Source organism: Xenopus tropicalis, chromosome 2 (genome assembly GCF_000004195.4).
Source record: "Xenopus tropicalis strain Nigerian chromosome 2, UCB_Xtro_10.0, whole genome shotgun sequence".
Classification (NCBI taxonomy): Eukaryota; Metazoa; Chordata; class Amphibia; order Anura; family Pipidae; genus Xenopus; species Xenopus tropicalis.
Window position 1 is genome coordinate 27,659,584 of NC_030678.2, and position 27,346 is coordinate 27,686,929.

A 27,346-nucleotide genomic window follows, 5' to 3' on the forward strand; every position below is an offset into this window, starting at 1 on the left:
ATACAGACCCACACTGACCTATCTATCCACTCACATACAGACCCATACTGACCTATCTATACACTCACATACAGACCCATACTGACCTATCTATACACTCACATACAGACCCACACTGACCTATCTATCCACTCACATACAGACCCATACTGAACTATCTATCCATTCACATACAGACCCATACTGACCTATCTATACACTCACATACATAAACTATATAGATAATGGCAGGGTATAATCCCCCCAGTGTTTATAGATGCTAATTCAGACCCTGGGTGGGTGCTCTAGTTCCAAACATCACTGGCATATGGGGGGGGGGGGGGGGGTTGTTTTGTACATAACCTTTTCTATGTGACAGGTAACAGAGACACAACAGTACCAGAATGCCAGCTCCACAGTTATAAGTTTGTCTCTGATTTGTGCCATGTTGTTGTGTGGCGCCAATAGACCAAACAGAGCTGGTACACATAGGATTAAAGGCCATGGTGGGAGGCCTGAGGTTGGCATGTAGGCTGTCTGGGTAAGGGCCACATCAACTAGCTGATACATCATCACCCCAACAGGATTTTTAAATGTGCCCAGTCAATATTTGCCTGATTTTCAGCCAGCTATTTGCTATGGGCAGACAGATACACACAGGCCAATAAGCAGCTTTTATCAGCCTGTGTATGGCCAAGTTTCAGCTGAGACAATGGTCAGTGCCATCTTGTATTTATAGCTCAGTTCCAGGAAGCATAAAGGGCTTATTCACATACTGCACTTCCCTAGCAAAGGGCTCTGACTTTGTATAGAAATTCTGGAGCAAAAGATATGAAAATGAAACCAAATGACACATCTTCAGAAATAAAATCCTTTTATACACAAATATTTTGTAGAAACACTGTAAACGTATAGAAACCCCCAGGCGATAGATTTTTTTTTTTTTTTTACATTTGTCCTCGTGGAGTATTCCAAAAATCCTTGTTTACAAAATCCACAGCGATGTGGATAATAAAGTTTGCTGTAGCAAGCAGGAATGGCAGCAAGGTTTGAGCTGTATTAAAAAGGACAGAGATTCGTTGGAGGAGGAGGGGGTCATTCTTCTACTTTACAGAGGGCTGGTAAGGCCCCATATAGAATATGCCAATATGCCAGAATAAGTCCATGGAAAATCTTGGTTATAAAAAAAAAAAAGACTGGCCACGTTGGGGCTATTTACACTGAAGAAGAAGCAATTAAGGGGGATATGATAACTATGTATAAAAATATAAGGGAATCATATAATAATCTCTCTAATGCTTTATTTACAAGTAGCCCCTTCCAGCGGACTCAAGGGTACCCATTCCAAATGGTAAAAAAGAGTTGTACCGGCAGATACATTAGACAGCATCAAGATGGGGTTTGATACCTTTTGGCAAGTAGGAAAATACAGGGTTACTGATATAAGCTTTAAGCACAAGGTTGGTCCAGGGACTGGTCCGATTGCCATCTTGGGGTCATCTTGGCCAACAGTTGATAGATGTGTATCAATCCCAACCTGAGTTCCTTTATAGCAACTTGTGCCAATATATTTATTCCTGAAATTCATTTGACCAAGAAATGTTTCCTTGGTCACTGACCAGACGTTCCTTCCATAAGAATGTGTCTATAGCAGTTATTGCCCATATAACCTGCACTTCCTTTGTGTTGGGAAGAATTCCTTGCAGTCCAATGGAGGAAACGTACATTTATATATTTAGTTCTTCCTAAGAAAAAATGAAATGTAATTTCTTCTTTAAAAACTGAAAAAACAAAAAAGCAGAAATCCACTCCAATATGTCCAGGAATTGGGAATTTCAAATGAATTATTAGTTTTTAGGCCAAGGTCAAAGAGGCGCTTCCATCCCAGTGCAGCTCATGTTGAATGTCCTCCCCGATGTCTACACCACTGTTAAGCCTTGATACTTAATGAAGCAAAAAATAAAGTGTTAGTTCTAAAGTAAATTATATATATAAATAATATTATTTTTGCTGATTTGTAACACTTGCATCCAGTCCCCATTATCACCCTTTTGTTAAGTCTGCATCTTCATGAACTCACATAAACCTATTTCCTGGTGGACATGGAATTGCCCGGCAGTAATCCCTAGTGAGGGAGGCAATGATGTGGCCGGGTTGGTGGCCCTTTGTGTCGGACTGTGTAGATGAAAACCTGAACCAGATAGGAAATCTGAACCCCAAAGAAAGAATTGATGTAAACTTATTAATAGCTACTTAATTAATAGCATTCATTCTCTCTTTATAGTGGTTTCTAAAGCCTTAGCATTTTCAAACTTCTAGTATCAGAATTTCGGGTTGACAGCGCCTCCTATAGCCGGCCATACATGGGCAGATTTAAAGGGGACCTGTCACCCAGACATAAAAAAAATTGTATAAGAAAAGTCCTTTCCAAATTAAGCTTGCCTTAATATCTGAAGTTTATTTTGCTTGACAAAAAAGAATTTGGCATTATATCTTAGGGTGACAGGTCCCATTTAAGCTGCCAATGCGACCCATCCAGTTGGCATATTATCTAGCTGTGTATGGGCCCTCTCCTGCAGATAAATATTGGACAGGTTTGCAAATCCCATCGAGCAAAGACTGCACTCATGCTCTTATGTGGTCCTCTCCTGAAGAGCTTGCATAGGTGCCTGTCACCATCTGGCCCAGAAGGGGAACAATCTCATCAGCTTGAATTAGCCCACTATGTAACTGGCCCAATTGGGCAAAGGATTTAATGTCTATGGCCAGCTTACCTGCCTATGCACAGACTATACAGTCAGTTATCTCTATGGTTTTGGACTTTGACTCACACAGAGAGCCGCAATTTTAGTCTCCAGCTGCTAATATCTCAGAAACCACTACATCAGTTCTTATTCTGGGTTGAGAGCCCCAGTAACATTCTTTCCACTGAAACATGAGCACCTTCTGGCCACTAGATGGCAGTAGAATTTTAACTTAATACTTCAAAAAGCAAACAATTCCCATTGGTGATATTTGTTCTCTGAATTTTATTGTGTTACTCATTTGTTTTGCTGAAATAAATAAGATATTGTACTGGGTTTAGTTAGAAAAAGGCTTCTAGGGTTTTGTTTTGGTTTTTTTTAGGGCTGGGAAAATTATATTTTCTAAAGCACATTATACTGAATGGCAGAAACTCTGATCAAGACATTGAGTTTGTGTTAATTAATATAATTAAATTGAAAAGTGCACTACATTTCAGGGACACAGTAATTTTCAGACTGGACTGACCATCAAAGGAAGGTGTGTCTGCTCGCTCCCAGTTGCCCATACACTCACTGATAGCAAAATCATACCCTTATCTGTGCATCTATGGCCACCGTAAGGGCAATGTTACACAGGGAGAAGCCCTGATAATTGCCCCTCTGTTGACCCGATTGGTAAAGCCGTGGGCCCTGTGGTACTTGCAATAATCCCCTGACTCACAAGCACAGTTCCTGGGACTTTGGGATTACCAAGAAATTGCATGTGTTTTCTCTTGAACAAACCCAGCTGAATTTTCAGTAAATGTTAGAAATCTATTGTAAAAAAAAACAAAAGAAAAAATGTTTCCTGTGCAGCTAAAGAGATTATAGCAATTGGATGGGATGATATAATAAGGCCTCCCAGAATGGCATCATGGCACCTCCATGTCTGTAGGACTTGCGTGGCTTCTGGCTCCGTTCCCATGTGACTTACTGTATAATCATCATGATTGGCTTAATTAGTAAGGAATTCTATCCCACTCTCTGATTCACGGTATGGGGCACAGACAAAGGTCTAGGTGGTTACCAGAGAATTGCCCTGTGTGGCCAGCTTAAAGGGACACTGTGATCACAACTACAACAGTCATGGTGTCATAGAAGCCCTAAGAGGCTTGCCCAGGGGTATGTTATTATAAATGCCCAAGCAGCCGGACAGATATATGTACTGCTGCCATAACACTTTCCATAGGGACATTTATTGGGGGAAAAAGGTACAGTGGGCCTTTAGGGGTGTCTGCATTTTAATGACAAGCAAGTACTGCTGGGGGAATGGTGCCTGGGACATTCATGAACCTCTCCGCTAGGAAGTAGCTCATCAGGCCGCAGCCATTGGGGAAATGGGCAGAAGTGAAACTTACCTACAGAAACGATGGAAATAACATATGTAATTACATACCTTTCATACAGAATATCTGCGCTATAACGAAACATGAAATTGAATGGAAAATTATACCCTTTTAATTATCTGTGCTGATTATTTTCAGCCAAAAATAACAGAAAGGTGCATAAATTACTGACCATGCTCACAGCCTCTGAACTTGTACTGCAGGAATGGGAGCCGACATACTGATTCCCCAACACCTCAGTAAACAGAACCCATTGTGGTCACAAATAAATGGTGCTGTTCTGCTGAAATATAGGGAAATATCTGGGAAAGCAAGCAGTATGGCTGCTCTCACTAACTGCTACCAAGGCAAATATAGAATGCTGTGTGCACCCATTGGCTGAGCCATAAGTGGGCTACATATATGTTCATGGTATCCTAGGCGGGTTGCAAGTAGCCCAAATTTGTGGCATTATTTGTCATTATGAGAACACAAATTCTGCTTACAGAAAGGGTATAGTTTTCCTTTAAAATGATCATTGATTATGGATTAATGAGAAGGCAAGAGGCATGAGAGTGCGCAAAGCAGATGGAAATGGAGGGCGAGACAGTGCGAGGTTAGGGGACACCGCTATAAAGCCGCAAGGAAAACAATATTGCAAGACAAAAAGCCGAAACAGATAAGGCTGGATTTCACCAATTATATTTATTTTAAAAAGTACAGAAAATTTTCACAAAAAAAAAACTACAAAAAATATACAAGTCTGAAAGCCCTTAGTGTATATGTATTACAATAAAACAAACACACTTCTCTTACTGAAATTCATCAGAAGGGGAGAGATGGCTGTAAACCACTTTATCAGCTTTGGTCACTAACAGGATTATTGTAAGAGACTGCGCTGATGGGCAATGGGAGTTTGTACAGTAAGAGACTGCGCTGATGGGCAATGGGAGTTTGTACAGTAAGAGACTGCGCTGATGGGCAATGGGAGTTTGTACAGTAAGAGACTGCGCTGATGGGCAATGGGAGTTTGTACAGTAAGAGACTGCGCTGATGGGCAATGGGAGTTTGTACAGTAAGAGACTGCGCTGATGGGCAATGGGAGTTTGTACAATAAGAGACTGCACTGATGGGCAATGGGAGTTTGTACAGTAAGAGACAGCGCTGATGGGCAATGGGAGTTTGTACAGTAAGAGACTGCGCTGATGGGCAATGTGAGTTTGTATAGTAAGAGACTGCGCTGATGGGCAATGGGAGTTTGTATAGTAAGAGACTGCGCTGATGGGCAATGTGAGTTTGTATAGTAAGAGACTGCGCTGATGGGCAATGGGAGTTTGTACAGTAAGAGACTGCACTGATGGGCAATGGGAGTTTGTACAGTAAGAGGTTGGTATGCATTTTTGTGCATTTTTTTAAATTACTTTTTATTTACAGATTTGACTTGGAAATCCAGCAAGCATATCAATGGGAAAAGACTGACTAAGGACCAAACGGGGAGATCCACAAGGGTTCCTAGCATTTAGATATTTTTTTCCTATTTAACAGAACTTTCCTGATATCATAAATATGTTTATGGGAGATAGGTGCGTCAAACACATATGGTTTCAATGGGCGTTAGTGCTCTGTGCTGCTGCTGAGGTGCACCAAGCACTAACACTATCTTATCTTAAATCCCCGATGTGAATTGCATGCAATTCAGACAACTCATTCCATTTGTTAAAAATTTAAACAGGCAGTGCACATCTGCACCACTCACAGAAAAACTATAATAACAGACTCCCAAATCCTGGCTCACTTCAGCACTAGGAAGGCATACAATTACTTTACAACAGAACATTTTGACTGCAATAGATCAGGTATGTAGTAGAGATATATAAAAAGAGGCGTACCCCAACTATAAATATTATTATTAACAGGCTTTACAAAACAACATAATGCTTTCAGAACAATATAACATTGGCAGCATTTCTGCCAAGTGGAAAGAACAGAGAAACCTAGCAAGACCCTGCCGTCATATTCAGGCAACACTGTTGGGTTTTGTCCCAGGAAACCACAGAACCAATGAGAAAGGGACGTTCCCCTTACACCTTGGGACCTGGATATGAGGCTGGGTATCCAAGAAAGCTCGTTACTGTGGAGCAAGGAAGAGCAGAAGACTTTTTCCTGAAGACTGTACCTTCCCATTAAAGCACCTTGGATAGAAAAAAGGTAGGCACGGCCTTGGTGGTACGTTTACATTCCTTTGAAAGTTTTGTATCGAAAGGCACAGTTCAGGGGAAACCAAAAGAGATGCTGTGCAGCAAGAGCCAGTGTGGGTTGGTTGCACCCAAATAACAGCACAGCATAGAAACAAATGCAAAAAGATACCCGATACCTTAAGTGGTTTCGGCTATTGGTAACAGTCATGGCTTCTGTCGCCTGATGGAAGTTACTTCTCCATGTGGTGGACAGGCTGTACGTCGGCAGGTAGGGGCGGGGGGGGGGGGGGGCAACAGACATTCCATATAAACTCAATGCAAGTTCCAAGCAGCCCCTCAGTTGGTCCATGAGCAGCAGATAAAGCCTACTCCTTATTCACACAAGCAGTGGGTGCAGCCGAGTAGGGTCCTGGAGCTGTACCGCAAGTGCCTTAATGAATGCTTCTATGCCTGGCACCATTTGGCTCAAATGATCCCACCTCTGGGACTTAACATTGCAACGACTGTCCTTCTCAGTCTAACTTAATACAGAACTGTATCTACTGTTTTAGTATTCTGGCCTCACTAAAAGACAAGCACAGAATAAATTACATAATGGTTTTAATGTGAGGGTGTACATAGGGCATCTTGCTTACAAGGAAACTTGCTAAGAGGAGCACCCATCCACCTTTTTAATTACATCCATACGAGATTCATATAAATAAAGCTCCATACAGGATTTAATTACTAGTGGCTCTCGTGCACTTCTGATATGAGAATGATTTTAATGCAATGCTACGGAAGAGAAGCTATGCTTATACACACAAACCATTGCTACAATTTCCTCAACCAACCCCAAGGGTATAGAAATGTACACAAGACTACAGTATCGATACCTTGGGATAAGGGGAAACAAAACTATGGGCCCTTCATTTTCTTTTCAGTTCCAGCATTTAATAGAACAACAGACAGACAAGCAAGACCCTGGGGACCAGCACACTAGGCGCTGGAAGGCCAACATTTGGACATCCCTCTTGTGAATCTCAATCAAATTCAACATCAGCAGGGCCATCTTTGGGAAGGCAGGACTTCTGACCCAAGCCTCTTTGAGCCAGGTGGGGTCCCAAACTTTAAAAAGAAAAAAAAAAAAAGTGTTGGGGCTTCCTGCAAAGGGGTGTGGGCTGTACAGGAGGGCCCCATCATTCATTACAGCAACCCTGCAGAGAGGTAAATCATAAGTGCCACAACACCAACCATTCCTACTCAAGCTTATTTCTTTTGCTTTATCTAAGGAGGAACAGATACTGATCTCCAACTTTTAAAAGCCAATAAGGAAGAAAAATTATCTTCCTAAGAAAAACACACATTTACTACTTGCTTGGCTGGGCAACCCCAGCTTGCAGCAGCAAAGACAAACCAAGGCAAACCTGCCCTAACAATACACACACTGAGAAGGTGAAGAACCGGGAAACAAAGAACAAATGTGAAACTGTGCAAAACACAAATACTAATCCATCCATGCAGCTCATTTACACAACGGACCCATCTTTGTTTTGTGCTGGAATCATGACAGGGATGGCTCCCATTCTACTTAAATTTGGACCAGCTACCTTGGAAGGAACGGAGTTTGGTGCGTGGCTTGGGGGGCGCTCAAACTCTTCACTAGGTATTTTATTGTACTGTGCTTTGGAGTAGCCTTCCATGTTTGAGGGAGACAGAGAGCCAAGAGAAGAGTGGTTACTCCCAATGTAACTGCGAGCGGTGGAATTGCGGCTTTTGGGTGGAGCAACATCCTCTCTGTAAGAAAAAAAGGCAACAAAAATTAGAAATTATACATTTCCCCTGCATGCATATATATTATATATATATATATATATATACACACACAGCAAAACATAGAAGAGATGGAGCATGCATTAAGAGGTAGGTAAAGGAAGCTATGAGCCAATATCCATAACAAATGCCTGTCTATTGCAAAGTATGGCTGTAAATGGAGCCCAGAGGAAATCAGATACATGAAATACAATTCTGTGTGTCTGGTTACCAAGCTGAGGAGGAAAAATGAATTTAATAAATATAGAAAAAGCACACCAGTACAAACATTTATTCTATGGCTAAATGGTAATTTTTTTTTTTTTAGAGATTTTTATTTTAAAAAAGTATTGCCTTTTCAGTATAAAGAAAAATCGAGATTCATAAAAAACTCATTCTTATTAAAACGATAGATTTTCCATGCTTAGAAGGAGGGGTTACATGTGCTTAGGCAGTATACTTGCCAGAAGAGCTCTTGAGCAGAACAGAGGCCATAATGGGTGCCCAGTTGCACAGGCCTGTTTTTCTAATAAGCAGGGCCCTCTTTACCTCCTGTATCAGTTGGTATTTGTACAATTAAAGACTGTGTGGATCATACAGAAAGACTGCATACAGACTTGCATAACATACTTATGCTTTATAGAACACATTAATGCTCATATAGAGGGGTGGGCAGATGCTGTTTCAATTATATATGGAGCCTTTTCTGCTGTTTTCAATACAGCGCCATCTAATGGCAGAATGCAGATTCTATTAATGACTATTAATACAAATAAAGATGAAGTGGGTTAAAAATACAAAAAAATTGGTGACAAAAAAAGTGTAGCCACTTTTGCAGTTAGTTGTGCTGTCCTCTATGTGAACCATACAATAGATTACACAGATTTACTGAAACCTGTAAGTAACCTATGGCAGTTTAAGTGAAGCAGTGAAGAGAATTAGATGCCAATCAGGAATTTTTACACACAGCAGTGTTTACAAGGACAGAGTTTGCACTGGTAACCGCCTCCCCATTAAGGTAGAAGGCATTTCCACAACACACATATCCCTTAGGACTGGAGGAGGATGGTTCTAATAAAATAACAGGGATACAAAGTAGCCTGTGGAGCCCCTTGAACACTCTATTATCTATTAACATTACCTGAAGAGCTAAATTTGGTTGTGCCCAATTGGAATGCAGTGATCTAATATCCTTCCCACCCACTGCAAGCAGAGATACAGAGTGAGGTAAAACCCTTTATATCAGCATGTTGCAAATAACCTCTAGCAGCATAGTGTTATACTGTGCTAGCCACAAATCAAAGACAGAAAATATAGCCTTTAATTGGCTAAGTTAGCAGATTATAAAATGTCAGCATTTAGGAAAACTTAAGTCCCTGCTACAGACAAGGTATAAACAAAAGCAAATTAACTAAATCACAGACAGAAGATGAAAAATAAAAAGCTATCATCATAAACATTACACAGTGACTAGCAAGAGATTTCAAGGACTACTGCCCATTTCCAAAAGCCCTTGGATAGATATACGGATAGACATTTTGCCTTGTGTTCAGGGACTGGTGTTTTACAACATAGCTAACAGCACCCTAGGGTCAACTGATCACATGCCAGTACACCTACCTGCAAGATTTAGGACAGACATCTGGTATTAAAATATACACACTTAGAAGGAAAAGTTAGGAAACCCTGTGGGACTAGGCTTTAATATTACCTGATCTCGTGCTGTACTTCTTTCTCATACTTCTTCTCTTTTTGCTTTCTGCAACAGCAAAATATGATGAGGGCCAAAAGTATAAGGCCAAGCAATGTTCCTATTACTGCACCGGCAATTTTTCCAGCAACATTTGAAGCTGTCAAGAAAAAAAATAAATAAATAAATGATGTGGTATGGGTAGTGAAAACATAAGGGCTGAGATTTTAGTCTCTATAAAGTATTGACTTTGCATGGGATTGGTGTTGGATGGTGTGAGGGCCAGCAGACATTTTCCTGGGATCTTATAGATTGGCTCAAACTGTCGGCACGATATGTAACCAAATGCTTGTTTGCCTTACACATAAGTACCACAAATATGCCAGCAAATATTCCCTTGTACTTAGAACTCAGCAGGCAAAATGTGGTGTAAAGCAGGCATTAAAGGGCAATGGCATGTTTAGTCGTGCAGTACATTACCTCCGATGGGAAAGAAACTAAAGAGATTTTGCTGCCCCACAGTAGCACTGATTTACTGCAGCTGTGAGTGCAGTGTAACATTGTCCTAAATGACACAAGGGAATGCATCTTACAAGGGCCTTATGAACAGAACTGTGTCACAAAGGCAGGGATACTCACGTGGAGCAACATTAAGTATAAGGAGACACTCATCACTTCCGACTCTGTTGTGAGATAAGCACCTGTAGGTGCCGCTGTATTCCTTGGATGCATTTTTCACTGGCAGAACTCCAGTTGTCGCATCTACAAAAATAAAGTGCAAAAGTTTTAGCACTAGGGTCTACCACCTCAAATGTTGCTCTATCAAAGAAAGTGTTACCGAAAACACACTGTGGTATGCCCCAGTCTATCAGTACTAAGGCCAACTCTCCAAGCACAATGGCAACTACCGATATGTTATGGCCAGAAGCTGCGTCAGTCACCAACCCAGGTCCCTAACAGGAGTCTGCAAATTAAAGGGATATTAACACAACCAAAATAAATAACCCACTGGTTAATACCTCAAGTTACTTGCAGATTCCAACCTACATTTGGGCACCCCTGCAATAAAGACACTACATCTATATAACAAAAAGAGTATTGTGAAGTTTTATACTCATTTATCTGCATGGGTTCAAAAGGAATCACAATAAATAGCACTGGAAATTCAAAATCCATGCTTGATTGAACTTAGTCAGCGAGACTCCTTATGTATCCATTTATGCTTAACTTGAGTAGGTGAATCTTAAAATACAAGGCAAGCACTTCAACAAAATAACATCAAACATTATAAATATTGCACAACAGATCAGGGGGCCACGGCCTCCTTTGTGTAACAATACACACCCTTATTTCCTAAAAACAGCAATGAGCAGTGGCAATGTACATACCTAGTGGTACAGGTGGAGAATTCTTGTCTTGCCCGCTGATTTTCTGCCACGTGTATGTAAGGGGCGTAGTTCCATCTTTGGATTCACATTTTAAGCTGAAATCCCGCCCAATTTCCTGTGACCCTTCAACATAGCACCGTGTTTTTGCTGGTTTAACTGGCAATAAGTGTACATACAAAATTAGCTCATTATAAATCATCAAATTGTGATTTTTATGAATTTATGTTCATTATTAGCATTTTTGTACAGTTATTAGTATTCCTACAAACACTTGCTAGTGTGAGATCTTAGTTCCATAGACTTTGATCTAGTCAGGTCATACCAAACATATTGCACCCATCCATAAGTATAATCAGCACAAGCCCTATTCATTGCATTAGTGTTTTAAAAGTGGGTTTACTTTTGTTGTGATATGGCACCAAAATCCTTTGGATAATGGCATGCTAGGATACGGATAAGGTTTCTGGGAAAGGGTATATAACAATATTAAAATAATAAATGGCGGATACATTAGTGTAACTCATATGGGGGGCAAGCTCACGTCCCACCAACAGTAGTTTAAACTGCTTCTTTGTGGGGATATAGCCAGACAGAGCCTGTTAATAATCCCAATGAATTTTAAGACTGGCTTACACCTTCCATAAAAGTTACAGTGAACATAGGTAGAGTCCTGTTTGAAAATACACATTCATTCTGCACATTAACCGCAGTACAAGTACATGTTCAAAGAATGCTGAGGCCAGTTCTACACGGCAATAAGCATTACTTTGTACTTGTACAGAGTATAATCTGGGAGTCTATTGTTTACTCTCTTTGCTGAATTATTACTAGAGTGCACGAGTTCTTCTGCAGCTGTTACTGAAATGTATAAAATGCCCATAAAGAGGACACCCCAGACTTTTTACTAAACAGTAGAACATAAAATAGTTCAACAAATAATTTCTATCTGTGCTCTGCAACTCATGGGTATCACATTAAGTGGGCCAACAGAGGCTGAGAACACGGAGCCAGAATGCAGCTTTAAGATGGCCAAATTTTACCTCTTGGGGCTATGGTACACATGGAATTTTGTAGTGATGATTAAAATGTATCATTAGGAAGTACCAAAAGCCTAAACAAGTTGAACTGTAGGTTTGGATAATACGGATGTCAGCGGGAATACTATGAGATGCTACAGATCCTAAAGGTAGGTGATGAACCATGATCCACACATAACAGGCCATTTTGTTTCCAGACAGCTATACATTTTTTCAGACTTACCCAAAACGGACAGCGTAATCCTCTTGCTTGCCACACCTGGCACTTTTTTTACTTTGCACTGATATGTTCCACTGTCAGATTGCTTTAGGTTGATGATTTCTATGCTTGCATCTCCGCTTTTGGGATCAAGAGAAACAAAGTGCACTCTGCCTTTCAGTTCGTCATACATTGTATATGTTTTGTCTCCAGCAAAAGTAAGGATCTGCAAAAAAATTATGCCCCATTAGCAAAGAACACAGTGCCTTTTATAGTTCATTTAGAATCTAGATTTGCTATCAAAGTACATATTATACTCCTCAAATAGACACTAAAGCATGAGGGAATTTTGTCCTTTGGGGCAGATTTATTATGCTGCGTAAATGTGTGTTTTGTCCACCTCTGTTGTCTGCTTGAGAACAGCAGTGGAAACAATGCCCCTTTTGGCACAACCCTAAGGGCATAACATTTTAGAAGCACAAATAATTACTTCTTCGTGCAGCTGGACTCATACAGTAGAGCAGTGATCCCCAACCAGTGGCTCGAGAGCAACACGGTGCTCACCAACCCCTTGGATGTTGCTCCCAGCGGCCCCAAAGCAGGTGCTTATTTTTGAATTCCTGACTTGGAAGCAAATTTTTTGTTGCATATAAACCATGAGTACTAACAAACAAACAGAGACTCCTGTAGGATGCCAGTCCATAAAGAGGCTACCAAATAGCCAATTGCAGCCCTTATTTGTCACCCAGGAACTATAAGCCTACAGGGGGCTTTATTTGGGAGTAAATCTTGTTTTTATTCAACCAGAATTTGCCACCAAGTCAGGAATTCAAAAATAACTACCTGGTTTGGGGGCACTGAGAGCAACATCAAAGGGGTTGGGGAGCAACATGTTGCCCCAGAGTCACTGGTTGGGAATAACTGCTCTACATCATACATATGTTAATTTAAAGGTGAACACCCCCTATAATATGGGTCAAAACATACCTGCTGATCTGTTTGTTGGGTATCTGATGCCACCAATGACCACTCAATATCAAGTGTCCCTGTGTCCTCAGGATCTAACGTAAACTTACAGTCCAAATCCACTTTATCACCTTGAGGGAGTATAAGTGTTTTTGGATCAGGTGCCACCAGCTGCAGGGCGCTCATAGAAGCTGAAAGAAAACAAAAATCAATTAATTTTTTTTGCACAGCTAACATTATAATGACAGAATTAAAGCCCAATGGCTTATTATACTGACAGAAGGTACAGCTTCCTTGAACCATATCTTTATTCATGCTGGAATTTATTAAAGTAGCGCCTGGTCTATGCCTGCTCCATTTACAGTTATTTATCCCTTCTAGCAGCCCATGCTTATTATCTGTCACTCTAGCGCCATCTTGCCAAACTTGTCCCCTGTGCGCCTCAAGAGAGTTGTAAAGGGGCAATACCTACAATGTCCTATACAAGCCCAATAAATAGCTTGTATTGACAATGCATTTTGCTTAGTGTGTTAATATCTATAGTTTCTTCTGCAAAAAAGATTGCAGTGAAATCGAAAGCAATTTCATTTTACATTGCAGATGTGGGAAGAGAAGGCACAAAAGCAAGCTAACCTACCTAGTTTTAAAGGAGACTTATTGGAGATATAAAAAAAAACAAAAACTTAATTTTTTTTCCCCCGCCCAATTATGAATGTGCTGGTTTTACACTGATCTAAAAATCAATACTGTCTGTAAAAATGGCCCCTTATTGGAGCTTCCTATAGATCCTATCAGGTCTCTGTCCGTGTTCCAAACAAGGGGTGGGCGTGTCCTAACAGTCCCTGCCAGAAGCACAGTAGGAGAGGGATAGCCAATCACAGCCCTGCAGCCACAGAAGCAAAAACAGGCTTCAGTTCCCTATCAGGTCAGCCTAGCTGCTGTTTGGTTCCTATTGGTGCCTGTACTGAGAGCCGCCAGCTGCCTTGCGCATCCAGAGAATTCAGCCAGCAGGAAGTGGAACAGATGGGCGGGGCTAGTGGGGTTTGGGGCGAATTTGTCAATAAATCAGTCCAAAACACAACTTTTTTTTTTTTAAACACAATCCTTCCAGTATAATGCACTCGTACATTCTTAATTATAACACGATATGTCTCCTTTAACACATCTGTATACTATGCTACGCATATGCATAAGACAAAGGCAGCAATTATAGAAAGGATAACAAATTTAAACATTTTCGATACAAGCCATATTTACTTGGCTCAAGAAAGACACAGGTAAATGACAGCTATTGCTAGCTACTGTCATGTGAGGCCTAACCAAATAAACCTTTTAGAGATATTGATTTAAAAACTGTAGAGTTTTTGTTTTTATCTGTTATAGAACAAGTCATATTATCTCCAAATAGCCTGGGAGATGTAGCTGTGGCCCAGTAAATGAACGTAAGACTGCTCAGTCAGTCCGGGGTAAAGGCACTTGGGCAGGGATTGCTGAGAAGCCGTGACTCACACATTCCTACGTTAGTCAGAGTGAGGAAGAGCGCTCTCCTTTATCTTGTTATTGATCCTTTATCTCCTTTATCCTTTTATGGATGCACCTGAATGCCCAGTTTGAAAGATCAGTTGGGTCAAATTTGTAGTCGATATATATTTATGGTCCTAAATATACTGGAACTGTGGCCGATAGCTCAATATTTTCCTATATCTGTACTGATTTCATCGGCTAAGAGGGCTCTGACCAAAGGCAGGACCTTCAAAGGGACTTGAATTGAAAATGTCTGACAAGCAATGCATTACACCAATGGTAATTACACCATTACACCAATTACACTAATGGTGGCCATTAATATCATACAGTGGGAGATAAGGCATCTAATATTGGCAAAAGCCTTGGAAAATGGTTGTCTTGTCAATCGGGCAGGGCTGAAAATTTTGATTGGCACCTTTGAAGGCGCCCTAACATCAACAAACGTAAATGCTGTATAGTCAGATAGGGGTAGAACTACTTCAACCTACATAGCTGACAATTTAGCTCTTAAAGGGCACCTATGATTTTGCTTCTTCCAACAGAGGTGCAGGCTAACGGCGCCAGCACTCCAGACAGGGGAAACAAAAAAAAAAAAAGGCAGGAAGCTCCCAGTGCCGGCGACCATGTTATTTAGCGGGCATGTCCGTAATATGAGAGACTCCTCGCTAAAGGCTCCCATACACGGGCCGATAGAAGCTGCCGATATCGGCCTTATAGTGTATGGGGACCTTTAGGCATATGCCCACACCAAGGATTTTTTTCAAAAAAAAAAAAGCTATTGTTTCCCAACCAACCAGAATGCGGTTTTCTATTAGCCTATCACAATGATTTTGCTTCCCCTTCCAGGTGCGCTTTGGAGGGGGAAGCAAAATCATCGTGATAGGGGGCCTTTAACATTAGTGGGGTGGATGATTGGTCTTTCCTGCTAGCAATGGTCATGGAAAGGATTGTAATTGTAATGTGTATGGGCAATTTAAAACAAGCACATTAGGTTTTGTGACTAGATTAAAGGAGAAGGAAAGGCTAAGTCACTTGGGAGTGCCAAAATGTTAGGCACCCCCAAGTGACTTACATGACCTACCTTGTACCCCGGGCTGGTGCCCCTGTTAGGAGAAAACAGCACCAGCCCGGGGCACCTGTAGACACCGCTTCCTCCTTCCTTTGCACGCTGCTGGCGAAATCCGTGGGCCGGCGCATGCGCAGTAGAGTGAAAAGCCGACTTTAATGTTTAAGTTCGGCTTTTCACTCTACTGCGCATGCGCGCGCAAGCGAGGAGGAAGCAGGTAGCGCCGGCAGCTGCCCCGGGCTGGTGCTGTTCTCTCCGTACAGGGGCACCAGCCCGGGGTAAAAGGTAAGCGTTCTAAGTCACTTGGGGGTGCCTAACATTTTGGCACCCCCAAGTGACTTAACCTTTCCTTCTCCTTTAAAGGAACAGTAACACCAAAAAATGAAAGAGCTTTCAAGTAATAAAAATATAATGCACTGTTGCCTGCACTGGTAAAACTGGTGTGTTTGCTACAGTAACACTACTATAATTTATATAATAAGCTGCTGTGTAGCCACGGGGGCAGCCATTCAAGCTGGAAAAAAGGAGAAATGGCACAGGTTACATAGCAGATAACAGATAAGTTCTGTAGAATACAATAGTGTTTTATCTGTTATCTGCTATGTGCCTGTGCCTTTTCTCCTTTGAATGGCTGCCCCCATGGCTACATAGCAGCTTATTTATATAAATTATAGTAGACTTTCTGAAGTAAACACACAACTTTTACCAGTGCAGGGCAGCAGCACATTATATTTTAGTTACTTTTATACACTTTCATTTTTTGGTGTTACTGTTCCTTTAACAAAAAATGCACGGACAGACTACAAGGCAGCTCACACTAGCGGCTATAATGGTCTAACAGAGTATGAGTGTGCCTTAGTCCTAAACTGTGAGTCACTCAATTAGTTGCTAATTGCACAAGAATTAGAGGGCTTATCCCTTCTAAAATAAGCCAAACACTGAGGCAATTAAAATTTTGCTTTTAATTAGTGAACCACAAAAAAAGCCTGCTTTTAGTCAGTTTTACCAAACAGACATAACAGGGGCCAGGGTAACACTGTAATTAAAAGGCTTTTCTTGCAATTAAAAAATGGCTGTGTCAAAAAGATTTTCTTTTTACTGATGAGAGCAAAGCAGTTACTGTTTGGCATGAAGTATAGGTAGAGGCCTATTACAGAGAAAAACAGGGCAGCGTGTATTTCAGTAAATCAAAGGCATGCAGTCTTATTGCAAACCTTGCAGCCTTCCATAAACGGAACAGGTAGACTCTTAAATAAACAGACCTGTACGGAGAGATCTCTGAAAAGCAAGTGTGCCCAAGAGCTTAACCTGACACATAATGTGCTTTCCTCAGTCACTGGGGAATTTGTTAGGAACCCACCAGAGTTTCAAATCATTTGGATCAACATCCTACCTCGACCAGTTTTCCTATCCTTCAAGAAGCACTCAGGCCTGGGGTAGGCTGCCACCATTTCCCAGCTTCCCAGGTTTCCCCTGTCCCCAAAACATACTTTCAGACTATGCCCAAAGGATTTGTTATTGTGAATGCGCTAAGTCTGACTAGTACCCTGGGATGGTACATTTTTAAACCAGAGGAGCAAGGTAAATGTTTAGAACCACCGTGGGGTCCCTGCAATAACTATAGCTTTCCTTGTCCATTATTCTTCTCAAAAATATAACCACCAGCCAGGTTTGCCCAACAGTAACTATTTTAAATGTTTCCCAAAAGTCTTTTTTCTGCATCTGAGTAACAAAGACTAAAATCATCAGGGCTCACATCATACAGACTGCACAGGTCAACCACATGAAAAGCCCTTGCAGGAGGCAACCACCCACAGAACTTTCCTTTCCCATAAGGCTTCCAAGCTCTGCAGCTCTGGCTGTTAGCAACCGGAGGGTTTTGGGATGATACATTGTTATGATGCATTATATCAAACACTAAAATATTGTGCATGCTATGTTACATAGAAAGGTCTATGTAAATACAGCCATAAGCACTCACAGAAACGCTGCACAGTATCTGACTTCCTCTCTCAGAAAAATCCTTAATTCCCGGGGCTGGAGTCGGTGCAGCTCTCTCCTCTCTCCCTCCTCCTACTCCCCCTCCCCCTCCTATAAGAATTCAGAATAATTCACTCCCCCTCCAATCAGAATGTGTGATCTGAGCTACCAGCAGCAGGAAGCAGGAAGAACCCAAGCTAAAATGTCAGCTGCTATCTTAAACAAAAAGAAGGAGCTTTTAGGGCTAAAAGTAAAGCTTTCTACAGAATAAATATAGTGTTCTAACTTGCACTAATGTGGCAAATCTATTGGCTGTAAAATGCCAAAATGACTTTCCGCACAATGAATTGAAAAAGCTTGAATAAATGATAGTATTGTTTGATTTACTCCATATTACACAAATTTGTACCCATTTACAATATGCTGAAAAAGCAATAAATCTCATCAGGAACGTATGATTTCTCTTAGAGAAATGACACCTCTATGGAAGCATCTGGCCATGGAGTACAGCCAAATATTCATAACAGATCTGCTCATCTGGTGAGGCCAAGGTTATACTAACATCAACCTCATCAGGATATTTCCATTAACTGGGTGGATATTTTTGCTCTATGTGATGATGTGCTGTACGACAAAATCTGCAATTCTTCCTATGAAAGAGGAATTCTGCAATATTTACAATGCAATGAACCCAGTCCAGTGATGGAAGTATAATTAGTCCTTGCTGACAACAGAAGAAGCAACACTGCAAACTGCAGCAAGTCGCTAGAGTCAGGTTCAGTTTGTGTCTGGGTTCCCTAGCAACTAGTACAGTGATGACCTCGCTCCACAGGGATTAGGAACAAGCGAGCGAACAATGGAAAACAATTCCATCCGCGCGCACTGCGCTGCACTAACAGCACCACGACATGGGCTCCACAAAAGGGGAAGGCGACCGTTATAGACTCCAACAAACAGGGGCTGAGCCAAAACACATCACCCTCGTACAGAGACGGCGCCAGATTTACAATTAGGAGAGCAAGAGACAAAAGCTTCTATAGCCAAAATTAGCCAATTTGTAAATATATTTTTAGAAAATATAGCAAAAGAAAAAGAAGAAAAAAACAACAAAATACGTTTTGCTTCTGTGTGCCATTAGCCTGGCACATGTTTGCCCATATCAGTAGTGGAGCAGATGGGATGTAGGAGGGTGGGGTGGTATAGGGTAGTTGCCCCCCATTATGGGCTCTCCTTGGTTTACAAGAAGGTGACAGATAAGCACACGGCTGGGCAGGGCCTAACTAAACAATAAACAGTAATAGCTGTACAAGGGCACGTGCCAGCTGACATTACCAATGCCACCCTCAAAACAAACGGCAAAGGCACTAGAATGTTATCAGTGCATGTACAGAAGCACCAATAGGTGGCCATACACGGTTAGGTCCGCTCATTTGGAATGGTCGCCAATTAGGTGGACCTCATCCAGATTTGGGTCAAATTGGCATAAACCCAGCAGCCCAGGGGTCAACAACTGAATCATACCGCTGGGCTTATGGAGAACCGTCAGAATGCGGAGGCTAGATCATTTGCTGCATCTTGACTGGAATTTGGGCCAAAATGGGCTCATCCGATCATTCAGATCCACTGGACTAAATTTGCATTTCAACATTAGGAATGATATCTAATTTATCAGTGATACGGAAGTGTTGCTTTGGCCCCATACAATGACAATATGTTGCAAAGAGCTAGAAACAGCCAAGTAAGCAACTAATATTATCCTATATTTGGCCAACAGTAACACTGCTCAGGTGTGGATAGGGGAACAAATGATAACAATAGCCAATGAGGCTATTTCTTTGCTCCCATTGGCTTAGTGGTTTAGTGGTGTACACATGCATCAGAGACAATTTTGGTGCAGAAACTTGAGTGGAATAAGGGCTTGGGAATTCTAAAAGACTGGGGCACTGTTTACATTTGTCATCCAGCCTATCAGAATGCTGTCCCACCACTAAGTATGCTTTCAATCAAAAAGCTGTTCTACATCAGTCTGTGTCGGATAGTGACACAGGTCAGTAAGGGTGAGCTGGGGGACGTGGGGAGGCATTGCACACAAAAGTGGTTTTACTAGAGAATAAGCCTTAGCATTAGCACGCAGCCATAGCTCACATGATAAAGGATATATATGACTAATACACAAGGCTGCAGAAGCCAGCTAGCTATTAGTGATTGGTTTTGACCAGTAGGAGAGCTTGCTAAAAAGGCACGAGAATAACAGTATGAACTGCATGACAAGGCATACCAATTAAAAAAAAAAGGTATAATAAAACTTTTAATTTTGCCACACTATGCAGCAGATAATAAACCTTTCAGCCGTTTCGTATTGGCCAGCAAGGCTGCCACCAGAAATCATCAGGGCTGCCCCCTGGGAGCCTAGTGGTTAAAGGAACAGTAACACCAAAAAATGAAAGTGTTTTAAAGTAATTGAAATATAATGTACTGTGGCCCTGCACTGTTAAAACTGGGGTGTTTGCTTCAGAAACCCAACTATAGTTTATATAAATAAGCTGCTGTGTAGCCATGGGGGCAGCCATTCAAGCTGAAAAAAAGGAGAAAAGGCACAGGTTACAAAGCAGATAACAGATAAGACACCATTGTATTCTACAGGGTTTATCTGTTAGCAGCTATATAACCTGTGCCTTTTCTCCTTTTGAATGGCTGCCCCCATGGCTACACAGCAGGGTTTATATAAACTCTAGTAATGTTTCTGAAGCAAACAAAACTTTTACCAGTGCAGGGCAGCAGCACATTATAGTTTAATTTCTTTGAAATATATACATTTTTTGGTGTTACTGTTCCTTTAAAAACCAACACACACATTTGTGGTCAGGGGCCTTAATGGTCCCAGGTTCTCCATTAAAACAGAAACCTATCTGGCTCTTTGCTTGGAAACCATCATCGCTACCACTTCTGAACAGCAGAAAAGCAGTGCACAGGTTGTTTCTGAGCAAGGTTAGCTTTAGTGCCAGGCAAAGCCATGGAATAATAACACCGGGTGATGTTCCGAGACGTCCAAAACTCAGCCAATTGTGTCACTGTAGCCCAACCAGCGGCACAAAGATTTGTGCAATAAGCGCTAGTGGATTGTCAGGGGGAAATTGCAGGCAAGGGACCACTTTTTTTTTTTATAAAATAATTTTATTGATTTTTTAATAAATGCATATCACAATTAGTTTTATTATTTAATGGAAAGCCAGGGCCCATTAGGACACTTAAGCTGCCGACACGCAGCAATAAAATCATATGAACCTAGTTTTGTACGATATTCGGTCTATGTGTAGGCTCTGAATTATCGTCCTGATAATTTTAATACCGTGGCGACTGGTTATTTAGTCGATTGGCCAGGTTAGAAAATTTTGGTTGGCTCACGAAAAAATCTGTGCATGTATTGTGTATTGGAGCATATCCTTGGGGCACCTACAATGGAAGTCACTTTCGTACAATTGGTGTCTGCCAACTGTTTCATGTTCAGAACATCCCCCGATTTGTATTTTAGGGGCTTAATCCTACAATTTCAGTCTGAATGTTAGTTTCAGATTGTTGCACTTAAACATACAGCTGATATATGAACATTTGCCCGCGACTAATCTCCCCGTCTGTCACTTAAAAAAAACATTTTATTTTTTTTTTTTTTGCAGAATCCTGCATTAAAATCCATTTTTCAGTTGGGAGTGCAGTGCTGGCTCCTTCTGGAAGCTCAGACTCAGGCACAATGCACTGAGATGGCGCCTACACACCAATATTACAGCTAAAAAAAATACATTGTTGGTTTAAGAATAAAATTTTAAATGGTAGAGTGAATTATTTGCTATGTAAACAGTGTAATGTAGAACTAAAAAGTAAACAATAAAAACCATGACAGTATCCCTTTAACTGACAAATGAGTGTAGGGAAAGCTGTGTGGGAAAGTCTATGCAGGCACCTGAGCTCCCAGCCCTTCCTGTGGAAGTCTGCAGCTCACTGACAACAGGGGGGCCAGGATAAACAAGTGTAGCACAGCTGGGCACAACTAAAGAATAAAAAGCCACTAGCCTGCTATAACTGTGCCCCCCAGATGGTGCCCCAGGTGGCTAGTATACAGGAACTCGAAGCATAGACACAAAGAACAGAACCCTAGGTTAACTTGCAGCATGTACAGATTTACCAGTAATATACCAATGATGGCACAGGCATTCCTATGTACTGAAAAACATTTAGCAGGAGCACAGTACTGAGTACTATCCTGTTCTACTGTATGCTAAATAGCTTCTCTAATATCTGCTGTGGATATCCATGGGTGTTGGTCCATCTGTGCATGTCTTCTAGCACATACTTGTGTGTTTTCGAACACATATGCACCTTTAAAGAATTAGTAACATACACGAGGCCAGCGGATGCACATTGATCAGTCCCCTTTATTGTGTGGTTGTGGCACTTGTACATGCGCAGTTCATCCACGCATTGTCCATGTGTATCATGCACCACTCGTGCGCTTTAGTGTTTGCCCATCTTTAGTGCCTCTGTATAACATTCACTGCCCCAGCGTTTCCCTGTACATGCTGCCTATGGCACAATAAGCAAAATGATATCCACATTATTATAGTATATGGATGAACAGTCATCTCTGCCCAAACTGTAAGGGCAACCACTAAATGATAAATAGGGTATTTATTTGGCTACCTGTGTGTGCAGCTCAACAGGCTAATCTTGACATATGTACCAAAAATCTACAGAACTTGCCCTCAGCCATCAACATCATTTTCCTTACTCCCACAATATACTACCTCTTGGCAAAATCCTATTGTATCTGTTGTGGAAAGCAATAGTGCAGCTCTATGGAATACAAGTAACTTCTTTAACATAAGCTGCATGTTTGAGCCTCATCTTAAGATAGAAGCACATTCATTATTTCAGATGTCCCCTGAATATTGTGGGGAAAGCTAAAACACTGCCAATGGGCACTGAAAGCAGGCCCAGCATTCCTAGTTTTGGTCAGGCAATTTGCCCGATTTTAACTACTACCCAGCCATCTGGGCATGTATGGCAAATGGGGGGCCCTTTTCTTAATGGAAAAATGTCTGTTTATCAGCACCTTCCTGCTCTTCCAATCGTTTTGGTGATTACAGAACAATATAAGAAGTCACAATCCATGTTATCTGCTTGCACAGTATCAGTCGGAGTATTGTACAGGTTAGCTTGAGTATGGCCAAGTGCCAATTTTTACATATTCACAACTTTTCTTATTTACTAAAAAAAAAAAAAAAAAAAGCAGGGCAAAAAAAAATCTCTCTCCTTGGCAGCACCCACACTTGTTACTTAATTTACCAAAGATGTAGTTACAATATGACTTTAGTGGATTTCTTTTTCTGTTTTTGGCACAAAAAAGCAAAGAAGAAACCGTGGTGCGTGCACATCAACTTCAAAGTTTACAAGTTCAGATAAGAAATACATAACTGGCAGGGATCCTAGGGACGTGTCTGTCAGCTGGAAAGACTAAGTACTGCGCTGTTTGAAAGTCAGCAGATACCCCAGTCATTAGCAGATAAGCTCACTACTGGGGGAGTACAAAGGGCAACTCCCAGCATACATGTCTGAGGGAGGCAAACTTCCCTGAAACCATTGCACAACACAGATTCACTGGTGGTGACTGAGAATCTATTAGGGAAAAAACATCCTCTAACAAAGATTTGAATGTGCTTTGTCCTCCTTTTATGTAACCACTCTGACTGACTATCTGCCAGTATGTTTCTAAGGCTCTAGTGTTTGCTTCTAAGGTGAGTGATCACTCAGATATAAAAAGGGTAAGGTTATACTGGCAGAGAGCACAGGCAGCACTGCGGGCTCATTCAGGCTTCTACAGGTTTAGCCGTGTCACGGGAAGGGAGATAATACAACATGTACAGAAGCCTGGCAGATATAAAAAGGGAATATTAGCTCAACTAATCAGCATTTGATAGCAGCACAAATGAGTAAACGAGGCAACCGAAGAAAAAAAATACCAGGAAAACCTATATGACTGGCCCATAATAAATCTTCAATAACTGGGCTAGGGCAGAAAAACCCTATAAACATGTTTTAGTTGTTTATGAGTAGAACACAAAGATTATTATAATGGCAGCATTGCTTTCTCTTCTGAATATGCAGTAACTGGAGAGAAAAAGGATTATAATATCTTGCTTATGGCCCCGGGGAATCCAGGAGCGGGGCAATGTACCGTAGATGAATATCTCAAAACATACGAAGGCAAGGTTTCAATGATAACAGAACAGTGTTAGAGTAATTGGTAGGAATTTACATACAATTCACTCCCATCTACCGCGTGTGTAAATGCTTTCTTTGGGTAGTGGGTAGTGCATTTGCTTATCTAATCTGGGTTCAACCCTGTGTATTCTCTCATATATACAACCAACCCCCTCACCCACATTCACTCCCACTCACATTGTTTTCTATAGAAACTTTAGCTAACACAACCACCACCCAAGCCCAAGAGCCCTACAAAGTGAAAGGAATCTAATTAAGGGGGAAATAGATTTCAAACTGAGTGTTCACTTTTTAATTTACTGTACATGTGCACTAGAAAACTTAGAGTTGTAAGTATCATCAGGTTATTATGTAGCTTCAGTGTGTACTTATTATAAGGGGGGGGCTATTTTGCTGTGCTTGGGTAAATGAAACAATACAGGGGCGGCTGAAATAGGCAACTGCAAAATAAAATGATTTTTGAGGCAGACAACCCCCACTAATGTAGGCTCCCCAACTTGGCTAAAGCCTAAAAATCAAGACTCAACGCAAAATGTTGGTGCTTAGAGAAGCAGAGTCACAGATGAATAGGCAGCATTTGGGAACTCACCATTAAAACAAAATAAAAGGCTAATCCAGCTAAGCTCCTAGTGTGACCCTTTTGTTTGGGAGAACCCAGGGTGACTTGTCTGCCCTCCCCCCACAGCAATAGTGCAGCAGGGTCTAACTGATCAGCTTAACCCTTGCACATCTGATAGAGGGGCAGCACATGGCCGGGGAGTATGGGGGGACTGCATGGAGATGAACATTAGAATGAAACCCAAAAAAATAAAATATTTATATTTACACTCCCAGCCACTGCTTAACATCCTATCCTTTTACTGATGGGGCCTGTAGCAGAAGCAAGTCTGCCATAGAATCTGTCTGCAAACTACAAGTCCCATCATCCCCTGCAGGTTCCATTATAATTAAAGAACTGAAGAGTCACTGGCTACACAAGCCTCCCGGTTAAAACAAGGTGTCCTGCTGGGAGGGGGCACCCAATAATAATCAGGTGGGGCACCCTGGGTGGGGGACTCCTCGCAACTGGCAGGGGATTGTGGAAATTTAAAGAGCCAGATCAGAATGGGGGTAATGCAGGAAGAAAGAACTAAAGGGACTGCTTTATGGGCAACAATGAGGTATATACAGACCATGTAAAGCCCTATTGCACAATATAAAGTCCCTTGTACTAGTTGCTATGCCCCGCCCCATGGCTCTGGGATGTAGGGGCCCCAGGGCCCTTTATGTTGCACCCTTGGGAAACACAACTTTCCCAGCTGGGCCACATCCCCCTGCTTAGTGTCCCCCAATGATCCCTGGCGGCCCGATTCAGGACACACGGGGCTATTAATCTAAAGCTTTCTAACGCTCTCCACAGGTGGGGGGTTGTGGGAGCTGCAGTGCCGCAGCGGCTGGAGGTGCGCAGGATGCACATTGCAGGCTGAGGCGAAGAGAAGAATGGGGAGACAGCAGTTGGTGGAAGGCAGACACTTACCGGAGCTGAGCAGCAGCAGCCAGAGGACAGCGAGTGAGTCCATAGCGGAGCAGAAGGACGGTGCCAGTGGGTGCTAAGCTCCGAGTATCTCCAGCTACAGGCACGGCCACACCTCCCTGTTACTGCCCGGCGCCTCTTGCCTTACTGCGCTTCCCACACAGGTGAACAAGTGCCGATTCCGAAGACGATACCGAGCCGTCAGCACTTCCCGCACTCCCAGCGTCTCCCTGTCTCTCTCTCCCTATCTCTAGCGCTAGCGCTCTCCCAGCTCTGCCCACCGCGCTGCAGGTGAATCGTGACGTCACTTCCTGAAGGGCTCCACCCACCGGGCCGGCCGCTGAGGGGAGAGCGATTACCCTGCTGCTCAGCGATGCGAGAGGGACGGGAGAGTGCGATACGATTGGTTTCTGTGCGGGGGAAACCTCAAGCGTTGCTGTAATGCCAGAGCCACAAGTTTCTCAGTTCATTTGGCAAAGGCTGAGCTGGGTTGTGACTGTGCTCTCCAGCGCCGCCCGGCCCGGGGCGATAACGGGGAATTAGTGTGTGAGGTGCAAGTTCCCTACAGTTATTTAGCGGGGAAATTATTCCGTCAACTAACACTGAATAGTTACGGGCTGTAAAGGAGATACAGCGAATACAAGTGTATTTATTTAGATTCAGCTAAACAGTTACAAGTGATAGGGGGTCACATAGGTACAGCCAAGGGCTCTGTAATGTGCACTTAATGCCCGCCATTTTATTTGTTGTGATTAACATGAATGGTGTGTAACTGAGTTCCAGTGTATCCCTACCCAATGGCGCAAACAATCTAAGCAGTGACTTACCTACAACTAATTCAGCCTAGGGACCCCCATAATATATGGAAACAAGGGTTTTTGGGTATAACCGTGTATTGAAGCTGCCCAAGTCAGTGCCTCATTGAGCCCCCTATTCATCCTGGGCCCCCCAATAGTAGCTGTGCCTGCTTCTTTAATCGTTACCCAATGAACACTAAGGGCTATAATTCCTTTTAGTAAAATAAAATCCTTTTTTACACTAATTTTAATAGTTATTATTATTAACATTTATTTATAAAGCGCCAACATATTCCGCAGTGCTGTACAATGAGTGGGTTACATACATTGGACATACAGAGTAACATATAAAGCAATCAATAACCGATACAATAGGTGAAGAGAGCCCTGCCCAAAAGAGCTTACAAACGGTGTTCTATTATGAACCATATTAAAGTGTGAAACCGGGCAACTTAAGGTGACCATACACTATAAGATCCGCACGCTTGGCGATGTCGCCAAGCGAGCGGATCTTCACCCGATATCCCCACCTACGGGTGGGCGATATCGGGTAGCAAGGGACTTAAAAAAAAAATAATCCGATCATTTGGCCCTGGGGCCAAACGATCGGATTACATTTGAGGTTATGGGGCAGTAGGTTCGGGGACCGCATTAACGAGCCGATGCGGTCCCCGATCCGATTGGATTTTCTAACCTGGCCGATCGAGATCAGGCCAGATATCGGTCGGCCAGGCCGCTCTGTTCTCCCCATACACGGGCCGATTAGCTGCCGAATCGGTCCAAGGGACCGATATCAGCAGCGATAGTCGGGCCCGTGTATGGGGGCCTTTA

The 27,346-nt window shown here is 42.2% G+C and overlaps 1 protein-coding gene across 2 annotated transcripts; it reads right to left on the reverse strand.

The window, feature by feature from the left end:
* Positions 1-913: 913 nt before the first annotated feature.
* cxadr (CXADR, Ig-like cell adhesion molecule) lies at positions 914-26,966 on the reverse strand. 2 transcript variants are annotated; one of them, NM_001011084.1, is made up of 8 exons: positions 25,722-25,896; positions 13,378-13,547; positions 12,415-12,616; positions 11,155-11,310; positions 10,406-10,528; positions 9,788-9,926; positions 7,875-8,061; positions 914-1,922 (listed from the first exon to the last, which is right to left on the reverse strand). In NM_001011084.1, exons 1-8 carry the CDS (start codon positions 25,762-25,764, stop codon positions 1,899-1,901), a joined length of 1,044 nt encoding a protein of 347 aa, NP_001011084.1. In that variant the 5' UTR covers positions 25,765-25,896; the 3' UTR covers positions 914-1,898. The 2 variants fall into 2 exon arrangements, with proteins under 2 accessions (NP_001011084.1, XP_012812297.2); XM_012956843.3 differs by lacking the exon at positions 914-1,922 and having other exon boundaries at positions 4,774-8,061; positions 25,722-26,966.
* Positions 26,967-27,346: the final 380 nt, after the last annotated feature.